Raw genomic sequence first — 20487 nt, forward strand, 5'->3', positions numbered from 1 at the left:
GAAGATCATCGAATCATTGTCTGCAAACCCTAGTTTTCATATTCGTCGAGTACTTTTCGGCTGAAACCTTCGAGATCTACTTGCCCTCTACTTCTAACTAAACCCTAGCCTATAATCCATAGGCATTGACAAGTTAATCCTTTGTCAATCGTCGTGGTCTCTGCGACAATCAGTACCACCATCTCGTGGGGCTGCACTAGCGCCTACTACCTCCAAGTACACCACGTCTGCATCACGAGCACCACCTGCTGCTACTCCACCACCATCTGCTGGTCCTCCTCGGAGTTCATCTTCCATGGCCTCCACGGGGAAGACGCGCGACATTCAATGTCGCAAATGCTTGGGATTTGGTCACATAGAGAGAGAATGCAGAACAAAGCGTGTGATGTTGGTGCGTGAAGATGGAGAATATGATTCTGCAAGTAACTTTGATGAAGATACATTGGCCCTTATTGCTGCACGTGATGGCGCTAATTCTGATTCTGAGAGAGAGATGGAGGTAATGGAAGGCGACAATCGCTGATCAGTACAGGAGCTTAGTTGCACAGCGTGTGTTGAGCGTGCAATTGAGCAAATATGAGCATGATCAACGCCACAATCTGTTTCAAACAAGAGGCGTTGTAAAAGAGCGCGCTATAAGGATCATCATTGATGGAGGGAGCTGCAATAATCTGGCCAGCGTTGACATGGTGGAGAAGCTTTCTCTACCTACGAGACAGCGCACACATCCATATTACATTCAATGGTTTGAGAGCTCTCGGAAGCTCAAGGTAACAAGAACTACACATGTGCATTTTACTATTGGTACATATTCTGATTTTGTTGATTGTGATGTTGTACCTATGCAAGCTTGTTCTTTGTTACTTGGTAGACCTTAGCAATTTGATAAAGAATCTGTTCATAATGGTAGAACTAATCAGTATTCTCTTATGCATGATGGAAATAAAATTGGTCTCAAACCTATGACTCCTGAACAAATAGTAAAAGATGATCTTGCTAGAGCTAGTAGAGTAAAAAACGAGGAGAAAAATAAGAGAGAAAATCAGATTGTTGCTGCGGATTTTGTGCCACATAAGACTAATACTAAATCTGATTCAAACCATGCTACTGAAATTCGTTTGAAAAATCATTGTTTGCTTGCTAGCAATTCTGATATTGCTGAACTTGATGTGAATACTACTCACTGCTATGCTATCATTTGCAAAGAAGTTCTATTTTCATTTGAGGATATGCCTCCTTCTTTGCCACCTGTGGTTGCTAACCTTTTGCATGAATTTATTGATGTGTTCCCACAAGATGTCCCCCCTGGGACTACCACCTATTCGTGGCATAGAACACCAAATTGACTTGATTCTAGGAGCTTCGCTGCTCAACCGTGACCCATACCGTACCAATCCTGAAGAGACGAAAGAGATTCAGCGACAAATTCAGGTTCTCCAAGATAAAGGTTACATTCGTGAGTCTCTTAGTCCATGTGATGTTCCTATTATCTTGGTACCTAAGAAAGATGGTTCTTCACGCATGTGTACTAATTTTAGAGCTATCAATAATATTACCATTCGATACCGTCATCCTATACCTCGTTTAGATGATATGCTTGATGAATTGAGTGGTTCTATTATGTTCTCTAAAGTTGATTTGCGTAGTGGTTACCACCAGATTCGTATGCAAATAGGAGATGAATGGAAAACAACGTTTAAAACTAAGTTCGGTTTATATGAGTGGTTAGTAATGCTTTTTGGTTTAACTAATGCACCTAGTACTTTCATGAGACTGATGAACGAAGTTTTACGTGCTTTTATTGGACGTTTTGTGGTGGTATACTTTGATGATATTCTGATTTATAGAAAATATTTGGAGGATCATTTGGATCATTCACGTGCTGTTTTCAATGCTTTACGTGATGCACGTTTGTATGGTAATCTTGAGAAGTGCACCTTTTGCACCAATCGAGTTACGTTTGTTGGCTATGTTGTTACTGCAGGGAATTGAAGTTGATCCATCCAAGATTGAGGCAATTGAGAGTTGGCCGCAGCCCAAGACGGTCACACAAGTGAGGAGTTTTCTTGGCCTCGCTAGTTTCTATAGGAGCTTTGTGAAATATTGTGGATCCATTGCTGCGTCGCTGAATGGGCTTACAAAGAAGGATGTGCCCTTTGTGTGGGGCGATGCACAACAAGAAGCCTTCATGATTCTGAAAGATAAGTTAACACATGCTCCATTACTCCAACTTCCTGATTTCAATAAGACTTTTGAGGTTGAATGTGATGCTAGTGGAATTGTTTTGGGAGGTGTGTTATTACAAGAGGGCAAACATGTTGCATATTTTAGTGAGAAATTGAGTGGGCCTAGTCTGAACTATTCTACTTATGATAAAGAACTATATGTGCTGGTTCGGACATTAGAAACTTGGCAACATTATTTATGGCCTAAAGAATTTTTTATACATTCTGATCATGAATCTTTGAAGCATATTCGTAGTCAAACTAAGTTGAATCGCCGACATGCAAAGTGGGTTGAATTTATTGAGTCTTTTCCTTATGTTATCAAACACAAAAAAGGTAAAGATAATGTTATTGCTGATGCTTTGTCGCGCCGTTATACTATGGTATCTCAACTTGACTTCAAGATTTTTGGATTAGAAACCATAAAGGAACAATACTTGCATGATGCTGATTTTAAAGATGTTTTTCTGAATTGTAAAGATGGTAGAACATGGAACAAATTCGTCCTCAATGATGGATTTGTGTTCCGTGCTAACAAGCTATGCATCCCAGATAGTTCCGTTCGTCTTTTGTTGTTGCAGGAGGCGCATGGAGGAGGATTGATGGGACACTTTGGTGTGAAGAAGACGGAGGCTGTACTTGTTGCACACTTTCTTTTGGCCATGTATGTGTCGAGATGTTGAGAGATTTGTGGCACGCTGCACTACATGTCAAAAAGCTAAGTCTCGACTTAATCCACATGGTTTATATATGCCTCTTCCTGTTCCTAGTGTATCTTGGGAGGATATTTCTATGGATTTCGTTTTGGGATTGCCTCGTACACAGAAGGGGAGGGATAGTATCTTTGTTGTTGTGGATCGGTTTTCTAAGATGACACACTTTATTCCATGTCACAAGACTGATGATGCTACACATGTTGCTGATTTGTTCTTTCGCGAAATTGTTCGTATACATGGTGTACCAAATACTATTGTTTCTGATCGTGATACTAAGTTTTTTAGCCACTTTTGGAGATGTTTATGGGCTAAGTTGGGGACTAAATTGCTGTTTAGTACTACATATCATCCCCAAACTGATGGACAAACTGAAGTAGTAAATAGAAGATTGTCTACTATGTTGCGGGTTGTTTTGAAGAAGAACTTAAAATTGTGGGAAGAATATTTACCTCATATTGAATTTTCTTACAATCGTTCGCTGCATTCTACCACTAAGATGTGCCCTTTTGAGATTGTGTATGGTTTTGTACCACGTGCACCTATTGATTTGCCATTACCATCTTCGGTGTAAAATAATTTGGATGCTACAGACCGTGTTGAATTGATACTAAAATTGCATGAGACTACTAAAGACAATATAGAACGCATGAATGCTAAATATAAAATTTTTGGGGATAGAGGAAGAAAGCATGTTGTGTTTGATGTTGGTGATCTTGTTTGGTTGTATTTGCGCAAAGATCGTTTTCCTGAATTGCGCAAGTCTAAACTAATGCAACGCGCTGCTGGTCCTTTTAAGGTGTTAGAGAAAATAAATGATAATGCATATAAACTTGAGCTTCCTGCAGAATTGGGTCCGGTTAGTCCTACATTTAACATTGCAGATTTGAAGCCTTACGTTGGTGAAGAAGAGGAGCTTTCGTCGAGGACGACTTCAATTCAAGAAGGGGGGCATGATGAGGACATCCCATCTATTGATACAACCGATGTACCTACAGCCACAAAATACAAGGACCAATCACTCGAGCTCGTGCCAAACAACTTAACTATCAGGTACTTTCGTTTCTTGGAACTATTCCTCACATACATGAGAATATGATGCTTCCTAAATCAGATATGTTTGTTACTCTTAGGAATGATGGACCTAGCATGAATGAGGAGGACAAGCATTGGAGCATGATCACACATGGAGGAGATGGCAACAAGCATTTGAGGATTGAAGATGACGCTGCAAGTGGAGATTTCAGAACTTTAAAGCCACCATAAGAAGAGATGAAGACATGGACGAAATATAGAGTTTTCCACTTCATAATTTCATCCTTAGCATAATATGGTGCGGCGTCACCTTTAGTTTTGGACCAGGCCCATATCATTTTCGCAAGAATTAAGTCAGGCACCTTTTTAGAGTCCGTATTGAAGGGGGGGAAGGCCTTCTAGGGTTTGGTTCAGCCACCATATGTATGGCTGGCCGAAAACCCACATTTTCCTCCTTTAAATACCCTCATAGCCATCACGTTTAGACTCGGATTTTGATTAGACTAAAAGTTAGCCATTGCTGCAACTCTCGCGTACTTCTTTTGAGGCCAACACCCAGAACAAGATCGACTATTTGGAATCCCACCTTTTCCAATAAAGCTTTCATCTTTCATCCGCAATATTCTGATTGCATCATTAGTTCTTACTTGTTCTCGATTTCAGGTAGGAATTAATACCCTCGCTGGTCAGGCTGGTCGCGCATCCGCAAGATCAGTAACTCCCGGAGATTGTCCTAGCGATTGCATTGGCGCACGAGTTTTCCACGTGTAGTCGGATCGTCAAGCACGAACTCCACCAACAAATCGGTCTATCTTCATCTCATCAAAAGATCGAACACCTTTTCCCTATCATTTTGGCAATCTGATGAAAACAAAATAAAATATAGGTTAGCTCGATGGAACATAGTATGCCGACCGAAGGGTCAAGGAGGTTTATGTATTGAAGTTGTTGAATTAAGAATATGTGTTTGCTCAGTAAATAGCTATTCAAACTATTAACAGAAGAGGGGACGTGGCAACAATTATTACACAACAAATACCTTAAGAACAAAACTTTGGCGGAGGTTGACGAATAACCGACAGATTCTCCCTTTTGGAAGGGCCTTATGTGAATTAAAAATGGTTTATTTGATAGAGGTTATTTTAAAATTGGAAATGGTGCTAGTGTTCGGTTTTTGGAAGACATATGGCTAGGGGATGTCCCTCTTTCACAAGAATATCAATCTTTGTATAATATTGTGTGACGGAAAAATATCTTGGTGGCGAACGTCTTAGCTCAAAATGCTCTGCATATTGGTTTTAGAAGGGCGTTTAATGAACACAAGTGGAATCAATGGGTACACTTATGTCACTGTTTAATAGCGGTTCAACTTTCGGATGTGCCTGATAGATTTGTGTGGAAACTAGTTGATTCGGGTTTGTTTACGGTCAAATCAATGTATCTCCACTTGATGAATGACCATACTAGGTACTTATGAAAATATTTATGGAGAGTGAACCCCCCACCCCCTTAAAATTAAAATATTCATGTGGTTTCTTTGTAACAGAGTGTTGTTAACCAAGGATAATATGGCTAAAAGAAAGTTGACAGGTTGTAAAAAAATGTTGTTTTTGTGATTCTAACGAAACAATAGATCATTTATTCCTTACATGTCCCTTTGCAAAAATTATTTAGCGTATGATATATTTTTCATATACCATTTCTCCACCTACTAATATACCTAATATGTTTGGTAAATGGTTGAATGAGGTAGATAAAAAGGACAAAGCTCATATACGGATTGTCATTTCAACTATTTGTTGGTCAATATGGACATGCATAAACGATATTTTTTAAACAATAAGAAGGGAACAATTTTTTGCAGGTTATATATATAGATGTGCACTGTATACGTCTGTGGGCCTTCTTACTTCCGGGAGATCAGCGGGAAGCCATAGATACTGGATGCAACTGGCTGTTAACGGTTGCACCTGGCTGCTTTTTCCAGGCTACTGGATGCCATCGTATTAGTAGAATTAAGAATGTATAGCTTTATGTTGCTTTTCATTTTTCGATAGTTGATTCCTGTTTCAACCTTAGTTGATCCATGATTGTAAACTTCTACATAGAGTACTTTGTAATAAATAAAAAGTTAAGTGTATCCATTGGATGCAGAGGTTTGGGTGACGCTCCCATTTCGAAAAAAACAATTAGAATTGATGGATGTATAGGGTGGCCTGGTGGTCATGGACCACCTGAAACTTCAATTCGGCCCTTATACCACATAGAAGTAAAAAAAACATACGAGGAAATTTTGACCCAAGAGGAATCCCAAGCCAGACGAGACCATCGTTCCCCTGATCCCCTCATCCTTTCATTTCTCTAGACAAGACCGTGCCACGCCCTTGCCTCCCTCCTGTTGGTTTTCACCGCTAGGGGCCCGGCTTGTCTCCAGCACGCCACCCTCCGGCCGGTTAACTCCAATAGCATGCGCTAGCAGCAAATGAAAGAGAAGAGAGAGTGTTTGGATGGTAGGTGTGGGGAATTAAGAAGGAAATAGAGCGGTAGAGGGAGAGAGAGAGAGGCTGGCGCATGGATCGGCGGGAATCTTTCTACGTAGAGTTTGTTCCCGGCAGCTACCGGCGCGCTTGATAGCCTCCCTTCCTACATGCTTCTTTTGAAGTTTTTCGGCGCTTGTATTGGGCTTTCGATGACGTGGATTTTTAATGGAAGCGCCGGCGTGATCAGTTTCTCTCACTTAAATCGCTAAATTGCTGCCGGCTACAATCTGAGGCTCGCCGGTGGAGATGCTCTAAGTTATCGCATAGTATAAATCATCAGCATTTATATGAAACACGGAAAATTGAAAAGAAAACCACCACATTTGGGGTGACGGTGTCACCAAACCACCACCTCAAGGCTGGGAGTTTAAAACATCTCACAATAGGGCTGGTCTTTGATACATAACACCGATTGTGTGGTTTAGGAGTGGTAAACTGTTTTGTGCCGCTCAAACCCACCTATGAGTCCTACATGGTAAAGATTAGGACAAATTCTATTATTTTCTCACTGCTCCGCCGAACAATTTCTCTCTTTCTTTTCTCTCTCTCGATGGCATGCGGATGCCACCTATCAGCTATTTCTTCTCTAACCAACTGTGTGAAGAGCTCCCGCTGGGTAACTCCATGGATGGGGTCGACACCCCCGTCGTCACTCCTATGTTGGTTATTAATTAGTTATTCTTATTTATAAATTTATGTTAACGAGAAATCAGTTAGTACAACAATCATCAGTTACTATCAGGGTGAATAGTAATTGCACTCATTTTGTTTCTTCAGATTCAATCATTATGTTGGTTCCTAGCCAAAGCCCATGCCTTGTGATAATGCCATGAACAATTCCTTTCAGAGGAGGATACATATGCACGTCATGTTTTGCACTCTTGCAAATACAATGCATACCATGCAACATTTGTCAACCTGCTACTTTTGTTGAACCAAAACATTCGGATACGCAGTGGCATTGATATTGCGAGACACTGTTGCTTCCCCGATGGTATTTGTCCCCTAATTGAATGCGTATTTGTCCACTGCAGGTCGCCAAATAAGAGACATATCAAGCGGCCTTCAATCACAACAACAGTGATGGCGGTCCATGCCCACAAATCACCACGCTCTTGTCTTCTTTGCGTATTAAATCACCGCGCACATGTGGTGCTACACACGGTGATTTTACAGATTGCATGGAGCACTTCATTTTTCATCCTTCTTCAGAACCCCACGAGCTAGGTGTGCATGCACCAAACTGAAGTAAACTGAAGTTTTACTGACGATCGTCCACTCTCACATGATGAGCCCATGAAAACCAGCCCCCCAGCCCTTTACCAAAGTACAAGGTTGTGGAGTACCAATGATTTAAGCCAAGGGGCCCCGTCCCACTCCAAGGCCAAAAGGATAATAGAAAAAGAAATGAAATACTATAAAGTAGAAAATGAATTCCCACATTCCCAATCCTACTTTATTTTTGTATACACGTCGACCCCCTGGTGTTCATTCCCTCTACAAATTAAGGCAGCGAGTGTGAATAGTGGTGTGATAGATAATGATCAGGAGCGGCACTAGCACTTGTGAGAAGACTAGCTGACACACAAAGAAACCCGAAAGAACAGGAACCACTTCCTCCATACTACACCATTTGTACAATACACGAGCCTATATATCCCAAAGCTAAGCTAAGCCAAGCCAGAATCCTCCGGTACCACTATATAAGAGCACGAACATACCCCGCACCAAAAGGACCAGGTGAGGGCTCGCTCGCCGGTATAGCGTGCACATCATCCAGCCCTTCCAGTCGTAGCTGGCTGCCTTATGAGCTTGTAGCTCTCGCCAGCTCGGCGCAGCGCGGCCGACCCGGAGCAAGAGTGAGATCAAGGAGATAGATAGAGAAGCTAGAGAGGTTGACTGGTGTGGATCAGTTGAGCAGCAGTCATGGAGACCATCCGGTGCTGCATCGCGTGCATCCTGCCGTGCGGCGCCCTGGACGTGGTGCGGATCGTGCACTCCAACGGCCGGGTGGAGGAGATCAGCGAGCCCGTGCTGGCCGGCGAGATCATGAAGGCGTACCCGAAGCACGTGCTCCGGAAGCCGCCCTCCACCTGCCCCGCCGACGGCGGCGGCGGCATCGTGGTCCAGAAGCCCGTGATCCTGCCGCCCAATGCCGAGCTACAGAAGGGCAAGATCTACTTCCTCATGCCGGTGATGACCCCGGCGCCGGAGAAAGCCGCGGCGAAGCCCAAGACGCCCGCGCCAGCGCCCGTGCCCGCGCAAGCGGCGAGGAGGCGGCGAAGGAGGAAAGAGTCCTCCGGCGGCGAGGCTCCCGGCCGCAGCAAGACGCCGGCTTCATCGGCGTCCCAGTCCCAGAGCTCGGAGGGCGAGAAAGAGCGGCTGCTGGCGAACGAGCGGTACCTGTCGGAGATCATGAAGGAGAAGGCGTCGACGGCCAGGGACCGGCGGCGCGGGCGCGTGGCCGTGTGGCGGCCGCACCTGGAGAGCATCACCGAGGATGACTTGTAATCAAGCAAGGTGTTTGTTGTCCAGACCTTTTTTCTTTCTTCTTCTTCGTTCGTTTCTCTAGCTTTTTTACTTCCTCTTCTGTTAATTCCTCCTGCTTGCGCCGCGGCCACTCTGTTTTTGCCCATCTTTTCCCCGGCCCGTCTCCTCTAGAGCATCATCCTCTCACTCACCCCTGCTCCCTTTACAGGGTGAAATGATGCCTTTGTGAAGAAAAAGATACAATTTTTTTTGCTGCTACTATGCACCTTTCTCTTTACGATTTTCCTCACTGGTTGCACTGATCATGTTCAAACACCTCTAGGAGAGATGTGCAAATCGCACCAGCAGATGGATGGATCTTACCCTACTTTTCTGGTACACATGCTATGCTAGCTCACACTTGCTAAGAACCCCACTAAACTAGTTTCCCTTTCTTAGTTCCTCATCTTCTTCAAGAAAAAAAAAGTGTACTTTAGCAGCTAACAAGTGGGACATTGATATTGCTCGTAAATTCCTCGGAAAAGTTTTAGTATTCCGTGCAGCAAGCGGCCTACATTCCATATTTCACTCCCCCTTTTGTCCTCGGCTATGGCAGGGAGTGTGAGTGAGTGAGAGAAAAGTGTGCAGACTGCTGAGAGAGTGCACGTTGTTCTGATGATGATGATGAGTAGATGAAAGTTCTGAAACGCTCGTTCGCTCGCTAGAAATCAATGAGTAGACCAATGATTGCCAGCAAGGCCCCATTCCCCCTCCACTAGCAGAGAGAGCTTTACAAGCCGGCCGTGGTGTGGTGCCATGGAGATGGACGACGCATACTCGCCACCCAACAACCGTTGCAACCACTGCTAAAAACTAAAGCAACAAAGACTGCCCTTCCGGCCGGCCCGAAGATCATTAGCATTAGCTAGCCGATAAACATAAACCCCCCAAGCCAAGCGGCCGGCCTCTAGGCTCTAGCTAATGGAGCTGTTTATTATTATGCATAGCTTTTCCTTTAATGATTATTTCTGTATGTATGGGTTACTCTACTCATGTCATGGCTTGTTGCTATCCTCGCTACTGCCGTTATGGATTTGACGTAAAGATGGGCACGTACAATGTCTTCCTTCTCCTTCCTTCCATCAAACGGGAGCAAGACCACTCACTCACTCCCTTATCTATGGATATCTCCCGCGAATCAGCGAGGCGCACGTGGACAGTTGAACATACCACCAGGCACTGGCAGGAGCAACAATCTACAAAAAGAAATTATTGAAGAGCAGCAGTCTACAATGAACACCGCACCGATTATCTTCTTTCATCTGTTCATCTGTCAATTAGTGGGATCAAGTTCCATGGCCTGGAGTATAGTATACATGATGCTGACCGATGACCGTACAGTACACGCTAGTACAAGTACGTATTGGAGTACAGATACACACATGCACATGGGCAGATACATTAGACATATATCCTCCACTACTACTGCCAGTCCTGATTGCAGCTGGGCTCGACTTGAAACTGGGTCTGTTTGTTTTATGTTGCTGGGGATGTCCACTAACCATCTCCCACGCACTCCCTTTGTTTAAGCCTTCTTCCCCATGAGAATGCTGCCCGGGATTTTCCTGGCAGATTTCCAAGCTGAACTGTAGCCTCAGCGGGGCGCATCATCAGTGCTGGTTTAGCCCCTCCAGCAATATTTAGCCGTGCCACCACGCCGTCAACTGGGGCGCGCCGCTACCTATATAGCCCACCCCACACACTATGCATATAGTGTGTAAAACAACACAGATGCAGAAATCCCGCGGAATCATTGCTCGAGAATTCGAAGAATGATTGCGCAATTATAATAAGAACTCGATCGGCTCGTTCTGAATCTGCCTTTAGTTTGCTGTAGCACAAAGGGAAGTCCGCTACCAATTGATTTCTCCTTGATAATCAGGGTGAAGTAGCCATGTACTCTTCGTTATCTTTAAAAAAAAGTTGAGGCATACTGTCCTTTCTGTTGTCCAAGTAACTCTGAAAACCAAGCTAGTTCGAATAGTTAGAACCTTACTTACATCACACTGCAGGCAGCATGTTAAAACCACGAATGATAAACAAGACATGCATGCAATTTTCATAACGACTTCAGTCAATTCAGCTGGCTCCATGCGTGGCAGCTAGCTAAATATCCAAGCTTGTGGAGGTACCGTGTCCGAATTTCTAATGCCAAGTGGTGTGGTATGGTGTGGTGTGGTAGAGCTAGTTAGCTTGATCATGTAGGTGAAAGAGACCTTTAAGCATATGCCAAGGCCGATCGGAAACAATATTAATCGTGCTGCATGTGTCCCTGAGCTCCTTTGAAAGGGTACAACGAGATGTTTATCATGAATAGTACGCGGCGCCCTTTAGTTGTGCACCAGTGCTACTACTATATATACACCTCTCCTCCACAGCTAGCTCGTGCCCACGATCGACAGGTACCGGAACGTGAAGGTGTCGATCCAAAGATCTTGAGCCTAATCAAAGAGGCTTTATTTAGCTCGTCTGCCAACTTAAAAGATCTTGTTGTAGTATGTGTTAGTAATAGTTGCGTGCGTGTGATCGTTGAGATAGCGAGCTAGGCAATAGCGGTGGTGTTCTCAGTGTGTCTGCGGGCCGTGTGGCTGCAGGACCCGGAAAAGTACTGTTGATCTAGGCTTTGCGTGGGCCAAAATCTTTCTTTTATGTGTGCCAAAGCCATGGACCACAGGCAGCATCATGGCCATCTTCATTTCATTAAGCACAAGCTCTCATACGTACACAAGTTAATTAATACCCTTTTATTTTCTCTCTCACTCTCGATCTCTTGGTGCCAATTCTCAAATTGGAGGTCATGTGCTCGGGAAGTCCTTTTGGCCAAAAGCTCGAGGGCTCAACTGCTTCCAGGTAAAAGTGCTCACCAAACCAACCTCAAAAGACCAACTCGACGAGCCTACGACCTACTAAGCTCAGTTAAATGACATGACACTGCTTCTAATTAGTCTACGTGATCCTCGTCGTGCGAGCCTATCCTTTTAATATACTTTCCTCTTTTCATATGACTGTCCTGATTGCCTATTGCAAGTTTGCAACACTATCATAATAACGATTTTTTTGTGGGAATAGATGTTAAGTTTTAGAACAATTTATCCAGTTGTAGCACATACCACTGCAACCAGCATATGCATATGCCAATGGGCAATGGCGATAGCGAGCCCGGTGAGGTAATATCCTTGCCTTCGTCGGTGATGTCGCCACCAACGCACCATCCGCGTCTCCGGCAAGGTCAGCCACAATCTCTAGCCGTCTGGCGTCTCATCCCTAGGGAGCTCATATGTATCCCTCTAAGCATGTGCTCTGCTCGTGCGTTTGCATACTTGGGCTTGGGCCATTATAATAACCGCTCCCACGCCCTCTTTTGTTTTTCCCTTTTTTTGTTTCAAAACAAAAGAGTATATTTGAATATTTTGTTTCTAAATCTGAATGTTTTTAGTATGAATATTATTAAAATCCGAACATTTTTTAGATAAATATTTTCAAAATCTGAACATTTTAAATTTTAACATTTTTCAAATATGACTTTTTTTTATGAAAAACGGAATCAAATGAGAAAAATAGAAAAACCACTAGAAAACCATGGAAAACCCATTAAAAAGTATTTATAAGCTTCCCAAAACCGTTGTAGAGAACCTCTACATGGGATGGCCCACTTAAAACTATTTGCGACAAAAAATGTGGGCGGAGCCAAATACTGCACCCACCTTGTCTCGGTAAACCCTATTTTTCGTCCATTAGCGGGACATATTAAAAGCCTTGCACACACGCTTCGGCTTAAAAGGGTCAGCCCAAGTACCTTGAAGTTATTCAGTTTTCTTCATTTTCTCTAGTTTTCTTCTGGTTTCTTTGGTTTTTCTATTTAGCCGTTCAGTTTTTTGAACCTTCATCTGTGCGTAGGCCGCTCCCATCGCCACTAATAGGCCATGCCCAAACATGTACATGGTACATGTCGCAACGATAGGCGACGCTAGAAGCCTCGAATAAGATTTGACAAATAAGAGTCGTGTGGCTTTATGCCCGCGGATTACTGAGCACCCGGCGATGTCTCAAATGTTGGTGTGAAAGTTCGCATGGCTGGTGTACTAAGCTTCACTTGACGTTCTACCAAGACCTTCTTGAGTTCGGAACACAAGAATCGAAAGATTAGCAAGAGTCATAGAGTGGTATTATTATTATTATTACTAGTTTTTGATCGAATTACCAATATGAGCGCCTTGACATAATGACATCAATCCTGTCCAGTGTGAACCCCTGATCACCATCCTTAAAGATTGAGAGCAGACCGTCGAGGAGGTCGCCAGCCTCCCTGTTGTCTTCGTTTCCTCGGCTCGCCTCGTGCTCCGCCAGTGTCCTCTCGACCATACCGTCGAGCTCAGCCGCGGTCTTCTTCACCCTTGTGTCGAGACCCGTCGCCCAGTCCACCCACCGGAGCATCTCCGTGAGCTCTTTCATCATTCCGCGGACCTTGGCTGGCTCCAGCCCGCCGAGGCTGTATTGAATATAAATACTGTCTAATCTTTTTCCATCAGTTCGAACTTTTGGTTCAATTGGCTAGTGCAGCAATCTTTCATGATATCAGAGTTAAGAGGTCTCAAGTTCAAGACCCTGCTCACGTAGTTTTAAAAACAAAGAAAAAAGATTCTGCGGCCTACACCGAACCCACGCTAAGGACTAAAATAGCCTAGACGTGAGGGGGAGTGTTGAATATAAATACACTATCTAGTCTGTTTTCATCAGTTCGGACTTTTGGTTCAATTGGCTAGTGCATCAATCTTTGAGCTTGTTCCCGAACGCCGCTCTCGAGACAACGGTGGTGTTGGTCAGCTGATTATGAGCTCGCTCACATTGACCGCGGATCCCTCCTCCCTGGCGCTGGCAGCGCGGATCCGTTCCACGAAGCCCGCGGCGTCCTCTAGCCGGAGGGAGCGGAAGGAGTCGACGCACTTCGCGCTGAGGAGGTGCACGACGGCGATGCGGCGGAGTTGGCGCCAGCGCTCACCGTAGGTCGCGAAGGCCATGTCCCGGCAGCCGTAGAGCGTGCCGCGGGCCGTGTGCGGCTGTGGTCGTTTGCAGAAGATGTGGTCCTGGGTCCTGAGCACGGCGTCGGCCAGGGAGGGCAAGGAGACCACAAGCGTGGGGACGGAGCCGAGGCGGATGAGGAAGATTGAGCCGTGGCGCCGGGCCAGAGCCTGCAGCTTCCGTTGGTGGTGGCCCTGGCCGAGCCGGGTGCGAGGTTGCCGAGATGATGGGTAGCGCCCAGGGAGAAGGTGGCGCTCCTCCACATACGGGTAGGCCCATTGCTGAGACATCAAGGTGACGAGGTCGGTTAGGGGGAGGTTTCCTTTGTTGGTCATCACTCATCATCAAGAATCAAGCAGTCACTCTGCTTAAGACACTACAAGAAAAGTTCTGATAGACAACGTCTCAAAATCGTCCGCTAAGGGGTATTTTTCGTCGCCTATGGGCCTAACCCGACGATATGGGTTCTGTTGTGGAAACTGCGTCAGGCAAAGTCCTACGACGATTTTTTCGGTCCGTCGCGCTTGGGCGCCCTTCCGCCACGGAAAATCGGACCGTTGCCCAAGTGTTTCGGGAGCCCGTTGACTGGCGACGTCATGCAAGCCGACACGTGGCGGACGCCGTTAGCGGCGGTTAACGGCGTTAGCCGGCTGAAACCCCGTGGTAGATGGTAGGCCCACACGAGGCTCGCCACGTCTTAAGCGGGCCGGCCCATTAAGTTTGCGGGCCGGGCCAGCTGACTTAGTTTGACCGGTCAACTATATAGGTCGGGCTGGTCCATTAGTTACGTGGGCGGGCCTAACCTCTAAGGTTGATTGGTCAAAACTTTAATGGGCCGGCCCACTAAGCATGTGGGCGGGCCGAATGTACTCGTTTGACCGGTCAACGAGGCAAAGGGCCGGCCCACAAGACATGTGGGACCCACTTTCCTGGTATCGGGCCGGCCCATTTACAAAGTGGGGTCCACATTAAAGCAACTGGGCCGGCCCAAGAAGTTAGTGGGCCGGCCCAATTAGCATGTGGGTCCCACTTTCCTGCTATCGGGCCGGCCCATTTAGTACGTGGGGTCCACATTAGATCAAATGGGCCGGCCCAACAAGCCAGTGGGTAGGGCCAAAAGCACCGGTGGGTCCCACTTTCCGGTTAAAGGGCGGCCCATTTAGTATGTGGGGTCCACCATATAGCAAGTGGGCCGGCCCAACAAGATAGAGGGCGGGCCAAAAACACGAGTGGGTCCCACTTTCCGGTTAAAGGGCTGGCCCATTTAGTATGTGGGGTCCACCATATAGCAAGTGGGCGGCCCAACAAGATGGTGGGCGGGCCAAAAACACGAGTGGGTCCCACTTTCCTGCTAAAGGGCGGCCCATTTAGTATGTGGGGTCCACCATATAGCAAGTGGGCCGGCCCAACAAGATGGTGGGCCGGGCCAAAAACACAAGTAGGTCCCACTTTCGTCTTAAAGGGCCGGCCCATTTAGTACGTGGGGTCCACCATATAGCAAGTGGGCCGGCCCAACACGCTAGTGGGCCGGGCCAAAAACACTGGTGGGTCCCACTTTCATCTTAAAAGGCCGGCCCGTTTAGTACGTGGGGTCCACCATATAGCAAGTGGGCCGGCCCAACAGGAGAGTGGGCCGGGCCAAAAACACTGGTGGGTCCCACTTTCGTCTTAAAGGGCCGGCCCATTTAGTATGTGGGGTCCACCACAAAAGCAATTGGGCTGGCCCAACTAGTTAGTGGGCCGGCCCAGTAGTGGGTGGGGTCCACCTTAAAGCAAGTGGGCCGGCCCAATTAGAGTGTGGGGTCCACGGTAAATCAAATGGGTCGGCCAATAAGTAAGTGGGCCGGCCCGTTTAGTTGTTGTTTATATGCCGGCGTAATAGGCGCTTTAGGATTTTGCGAGCGGCACATATGTGATTTCGCTTAATTGGGCCGTTTAAGGGATGGGAATTCGTGATTTAGATGCGAGAATATTTACGCGGCATTGATTTACGTCGGATAGCCTCACTTACCACAAGCACCAAAGAAAAAATGCGCGAAAGAACTATAAAAACTAACTAAATATTACATCGAGTGCAAGGCTTTGAAAAAATATTACGAGAACCCGGAGAAATTGAATGGTAATTAAACCTAGCAATACAATGAAGCGATCCGGCAATCTTTTAAGTTGTCCATGCGGCACCTATATACGAAACAAAGACATTACAAGTTAAGACAAGCAACAATGGAAACGCAAAGACAACGCAATATTGTTTGCCAAAGAATTTGGAACTCATCATTTCGTCGTTATAACAAGATCATTGTAATGCGCACAATAAGCAAACAAAGAGTGCATGCCGCATACCAACGACCAATATAACGAGCATGTTAGAATGAAACGACGAGGCTTACTACTGTCGAGTCCCATGCAAACCAACATGTTCGGGGAGTACAAAATTGGCATGAACAACATAGTAGCGAGGCTATAAATTTTGTAACAACGGCGAGCAAGATGAAGTTATGATGGCTACATCTACGGAGCAGGGAATGTAAACCAAAAATAGAAGTTACGATGGCAAAAGCTAAAGAGGAGGGAATGTGAACCAACATGTGCCAAGTGCAATTACTTCATTTTGGCCGTGAACTAAATAATACTCCTGAACTTATAGTGAAGGGGATGCAAATCAAGATGTTTCGGGATATAAACTTGTAATGAGCAACACATAGAGGATAGTTAATGTTGGAGCTTAGGATGGACCGGATACAGAATATAGTGCGATCACCTGTGAACTTGTATAAGAGGGAATGCAAACCAATATGTTCGACTTTCCATATGTGAGCGTCATGCCAAGTCGGAGAAACAAGTCAATAATGCAGCTTTTGAAGAACAAGATGGCACGCAAAATTATTATCTAGTAGTATGACAAGTTTATTTGTACTACGGGCTAGATAGCGAGTGATAGCATGCCAAACTAAGTCCTTACTTTGTTAGCTTACAATGAACTAGATACAAAACAATGGCATCACCTGTAGTACGGGGAATGCAAGCCAACATGTTCATGGAGTAAAAAATTGGCACAAACAACATAGTAGCGAGGCCATAATTTTTGTAACAACGGCTGAGTAAGATAAAGTTATGATGGCTAGATCTACGGAGCGGGGAATGTAAACCAAATATAGAAGTTACGATGCCAAAAGCTATAGAGCGGGGAATGCGAACCAACATGTGCAATTACTTAAAATTGGCCGTGAACTAAATAATAGCGAGGATGTTACTATAATTCCTATAATTTTTGTAACAACGGCGAGCAAGATAGAAGTTATGATGGCTACATCTACGGAGCAGGGAATGCAAACCAAAATGTTCAATCGCTTAAAGTTAGCAATGAAGTAGAAAATAGCAACGTGTTACGGTCATAGCTAGGAATGAACTAAAAGAGCTTCGACACAAACAAGCATCGAACCCGGAACATGGCGCTAAAACAAGGGACTTACATTAGGAGAAGCACTGCGTGGGAGTCACAGCGAGATCTTCACGGGGTTGATAGATCCGGTGATGAAGTACGCTACATGTGCTACTTGGGGTTGGAGAGACGGCCATTACACTTCATGATTACTCATCTCATCTGCAAAAACGTAACGGCGCGTCGTTAGCACAAACGAGGTTCCCCCAAGATTAAACAAGAACTTGCGAGGCAAGCAATAGAAAAGCGACGAGTAGAAGAGTTTAGATCATGCACGGCGCGGGTGAAGCGAGATCCGGTGCATGCACAGCGGTGTCGGTGAGCTAGATCCGATGCGGTGGACGACGGATCCGGCGAAGCGGCTCCGGTGGGGTGGACGATACCGCAGCTGAAGCGGCTGCGGTAGGCTGCTGGATGAGCATATGGTTTCGAGGTTCGGCGGGGATGATCCGGTCCGGTTGATGACGGCGTCGATGAAGCGGCTCCGGCGGGCAGCCGGATGACGAGGATCGCGAGGGCTCGGGTAGGCCAGGGAAGTCCGGCGGGGATGTTCCGGTGCGGTGGTCGTGGAGGTGGTAGAGAGAGGGACTTGGGAAGTTCCGGTGGGTGGTCTCAGATGAGAGAGTGAGGGAAATGAATTTTTTTGGGAGGGTATCCGGGGCTAGGGAGGTGGTGATCCAAAAAATGACGGCCAGACCCCCCCACAAACCGACTTTGTTGTCATCTCCACAGGGGTAGAATCGGAATTTGGAAGCGTGTGAAATTTTTGTATTTTGTGGGCGGGAAGTTTTGCCGCTATGAGATTTTGAATTTCGCTAAGGTCCAAGTATAATGATAAAAAATTGTGAGACCGTACTAGTACCTCTGTTCAAGGCCGACTTGTAAAATCAAATCATCATCAAGTTGAACATCGGTTACTACCATGATCATCATCGGACACAGATCTGGTGACATGCACCTGAAATTGGTGCATCCGTTGCAAAGTATAATGCTAAAATTTTGAGTGACCGTACTAGTACTTATGTTCAAGCCCGAGTGCAACATCAAATCATCATCACGTTGAAAATTTGTTACCATGATCATGATCTATCTCTAAATTTGGCGCATCCGCTAAATGCGGCAAAGTATAATGATAAAGAAATCGTGAGACGAGTAGTAGTACTTCGTTCAAGGTCGAGTGCAACATCAAATCATCATCACGTTTAAAATTTGTTACCATGAGCATGATCTACCTCCGAAAATGGGCGCATCCGCTAAAACTTGCAAAGTATAATGATAAAAAAATTGTGAGACCGTACTAGGACTTATGTTCAAGGTCGAGTGCAACATCAAATCATCATTACATTGAAAAGTGTGTTACCATGATCATGATCTATCTCTGAATTTGGCGCATCCGCTAAATCTCGCAAATATAATGATAAAAAAATTGTGAGAATGTACTAGTACTTATGTTCAAGGCCGAGTGCGGGATCAAATCATCATCACGTTGAAATTCGTTACAACGATCATGACATATCTCTAAAATTGGCGCATCCGCTAAATCTCGCAAAGTATAATGATAAAAAAATTGTGAGAGCTGTACTAGTACTTGTGTTCAAGGCCGAGTGCAGGATCAAATCATCATCACGGTGAAATTTGTTACAACGATCATGACATATCTATGAAATTGGCGCATCCGCTAAATCTTGCATGTGGCGCATCTCAGTGCGGAGCAACAGGCCGGTGCTATCAAGGTTGAGGCGTCAGTAGCGTCATCGGGCTCTCCTCTTTTGATAGATCTTCTACATGGCGTGGCGCACCGCCCATCGAGAAGCAGTCACATGTGATACCGAGGTGGAGACGTCGCCGGCCTCCTCGAGGCGCGGCCGCCCTTCTACGAGCCGGCGTCGACTCAAGGTATGAATCCATGCGTTGTCGCGCCCCTTCTTCCGATGAAGTGGGGTGCCTTAGATTTATTGTTCTTCTCTTACGATTATTTCGAGCCGAACATGTGTGCTCTTTCTCTGAATATATTGCTTGAAAAGCTAACCAAGTTAATTAAATTCACTTCGTTCTTAATCTTGCGTGCTAATTTTGTTATTTTTGCTGACGGTGGTGCGCGCAAGGAGATTTATTTGTGGGTGTGCTTGAGTCTGTTAGGCCTAAGTCGAAATCCTCGGCTAAACGAGGCCTCGGCTTAACACATAAAAAAGGTGTTCAATCTCGCCCACAATGTCCTTTTCTTTCCTCTTCCTTTATTGGAACTTGTTTTGCGGACAAGGAAAGTGGCACGTGTAATGTGAGTAAAACCCTCTTAGCCAAAATCAGCTACAAGCAAGATTTTACGTATTGTAGATGCCCCAATTGACTCTAATCCCCAATGTAGTCTTTTTTTATGTCAGTATAGACTTCTTTACATGGCATGCATTTGCCTAATGAGCAGCATTGTATTGCCATTCTAGCCAACCTGATCGATATGTCAAGCTTCATGCACGAGATGCCATGTTTAATTTACTCCCTCACTCCGATCCATATTTCTTGGTGTAAAATGAATGTGAATCGAAGGGAGTACTTTTCTTAGATAGTACTATACCATTTCAAAAAAAAATACTAGTACTTCGTACTACTACATCACAAATGCATCAAAAGAGTACTACCATCACAAGACCACCACGGTTGTACTAGTAGAGTTTAATACTGAACTTCCAAAGGGAATAAGATTACACATATGAACTTTAAACAGGACCAGGAGCATGAGGGCCAGCAGCAGGGGCGTTCACTACAAGAAAAGTTGCCATGGCCGACGAAGTTGAAGTCGCGCCGTGGTTGCTGGTGTACCATGGCCGACGATTTTTGGTCCCTCCGTGGTGCATGTCAAAACTTTTTTTCTCGTTTTTGAGGCCACCTAGCCCGACGAAAGCGGCCAAAACGTCGCGTATGGTGGCCCGGGACGTGGTGCATCTCGAAATCTCGGGTTCGCCGCCGGAGTCAACGCAAATCCGCAC

At 45.5% G+C, this 20487-nt stretch overlaps 1 protein-coding gene and 1 pseudogene across 1 annotated transcript; one reads left to right on the top strand and one right to left on the bottom strand.

Moving 5' to 3' along the window:
- Window positions 1-8163: 8163 nt before the first annotated feature.
- Window positions 8164-9280, top strand: LOC124666764 (splicing factor, arginine/serine-rich 19-like). Its single transcript, XM_047204091.1, has one exon. The coding sequence runs from the start codon at window positions 8440-8442 to the stop codon at window positions 9022-9024; it is 585 nt and encodes a 194-aa protein (XP_047060047.1). The 5' UTR covers window positions 8164-8439; the 3' UTR covers window positions 9025-9280.
- A 3959-nt stretch (window positions 9281-13239) lies between these two features.
- On the bottom strand, window positions 13240-14060 carry LOC124663131 (annotated as a pseudogene).
- Window positions 14061-20487: the final 6427 nt, after the last annotated feature.

This window comes from Lolium rigidum, chromosome 6 (genome assembly GCF_022539505.1).
Source record: "Lolium rigidum isolate FL_2022 chromosome 6, APGP_CSIRO_Lrig_0.1, whole genome shotgun sequence".
NCBI lineage: Eukaryota > Viridiplantae > Streptophyta > Magnoliopsida > Poales > Poaceae > Lolium > Lolium rigidum.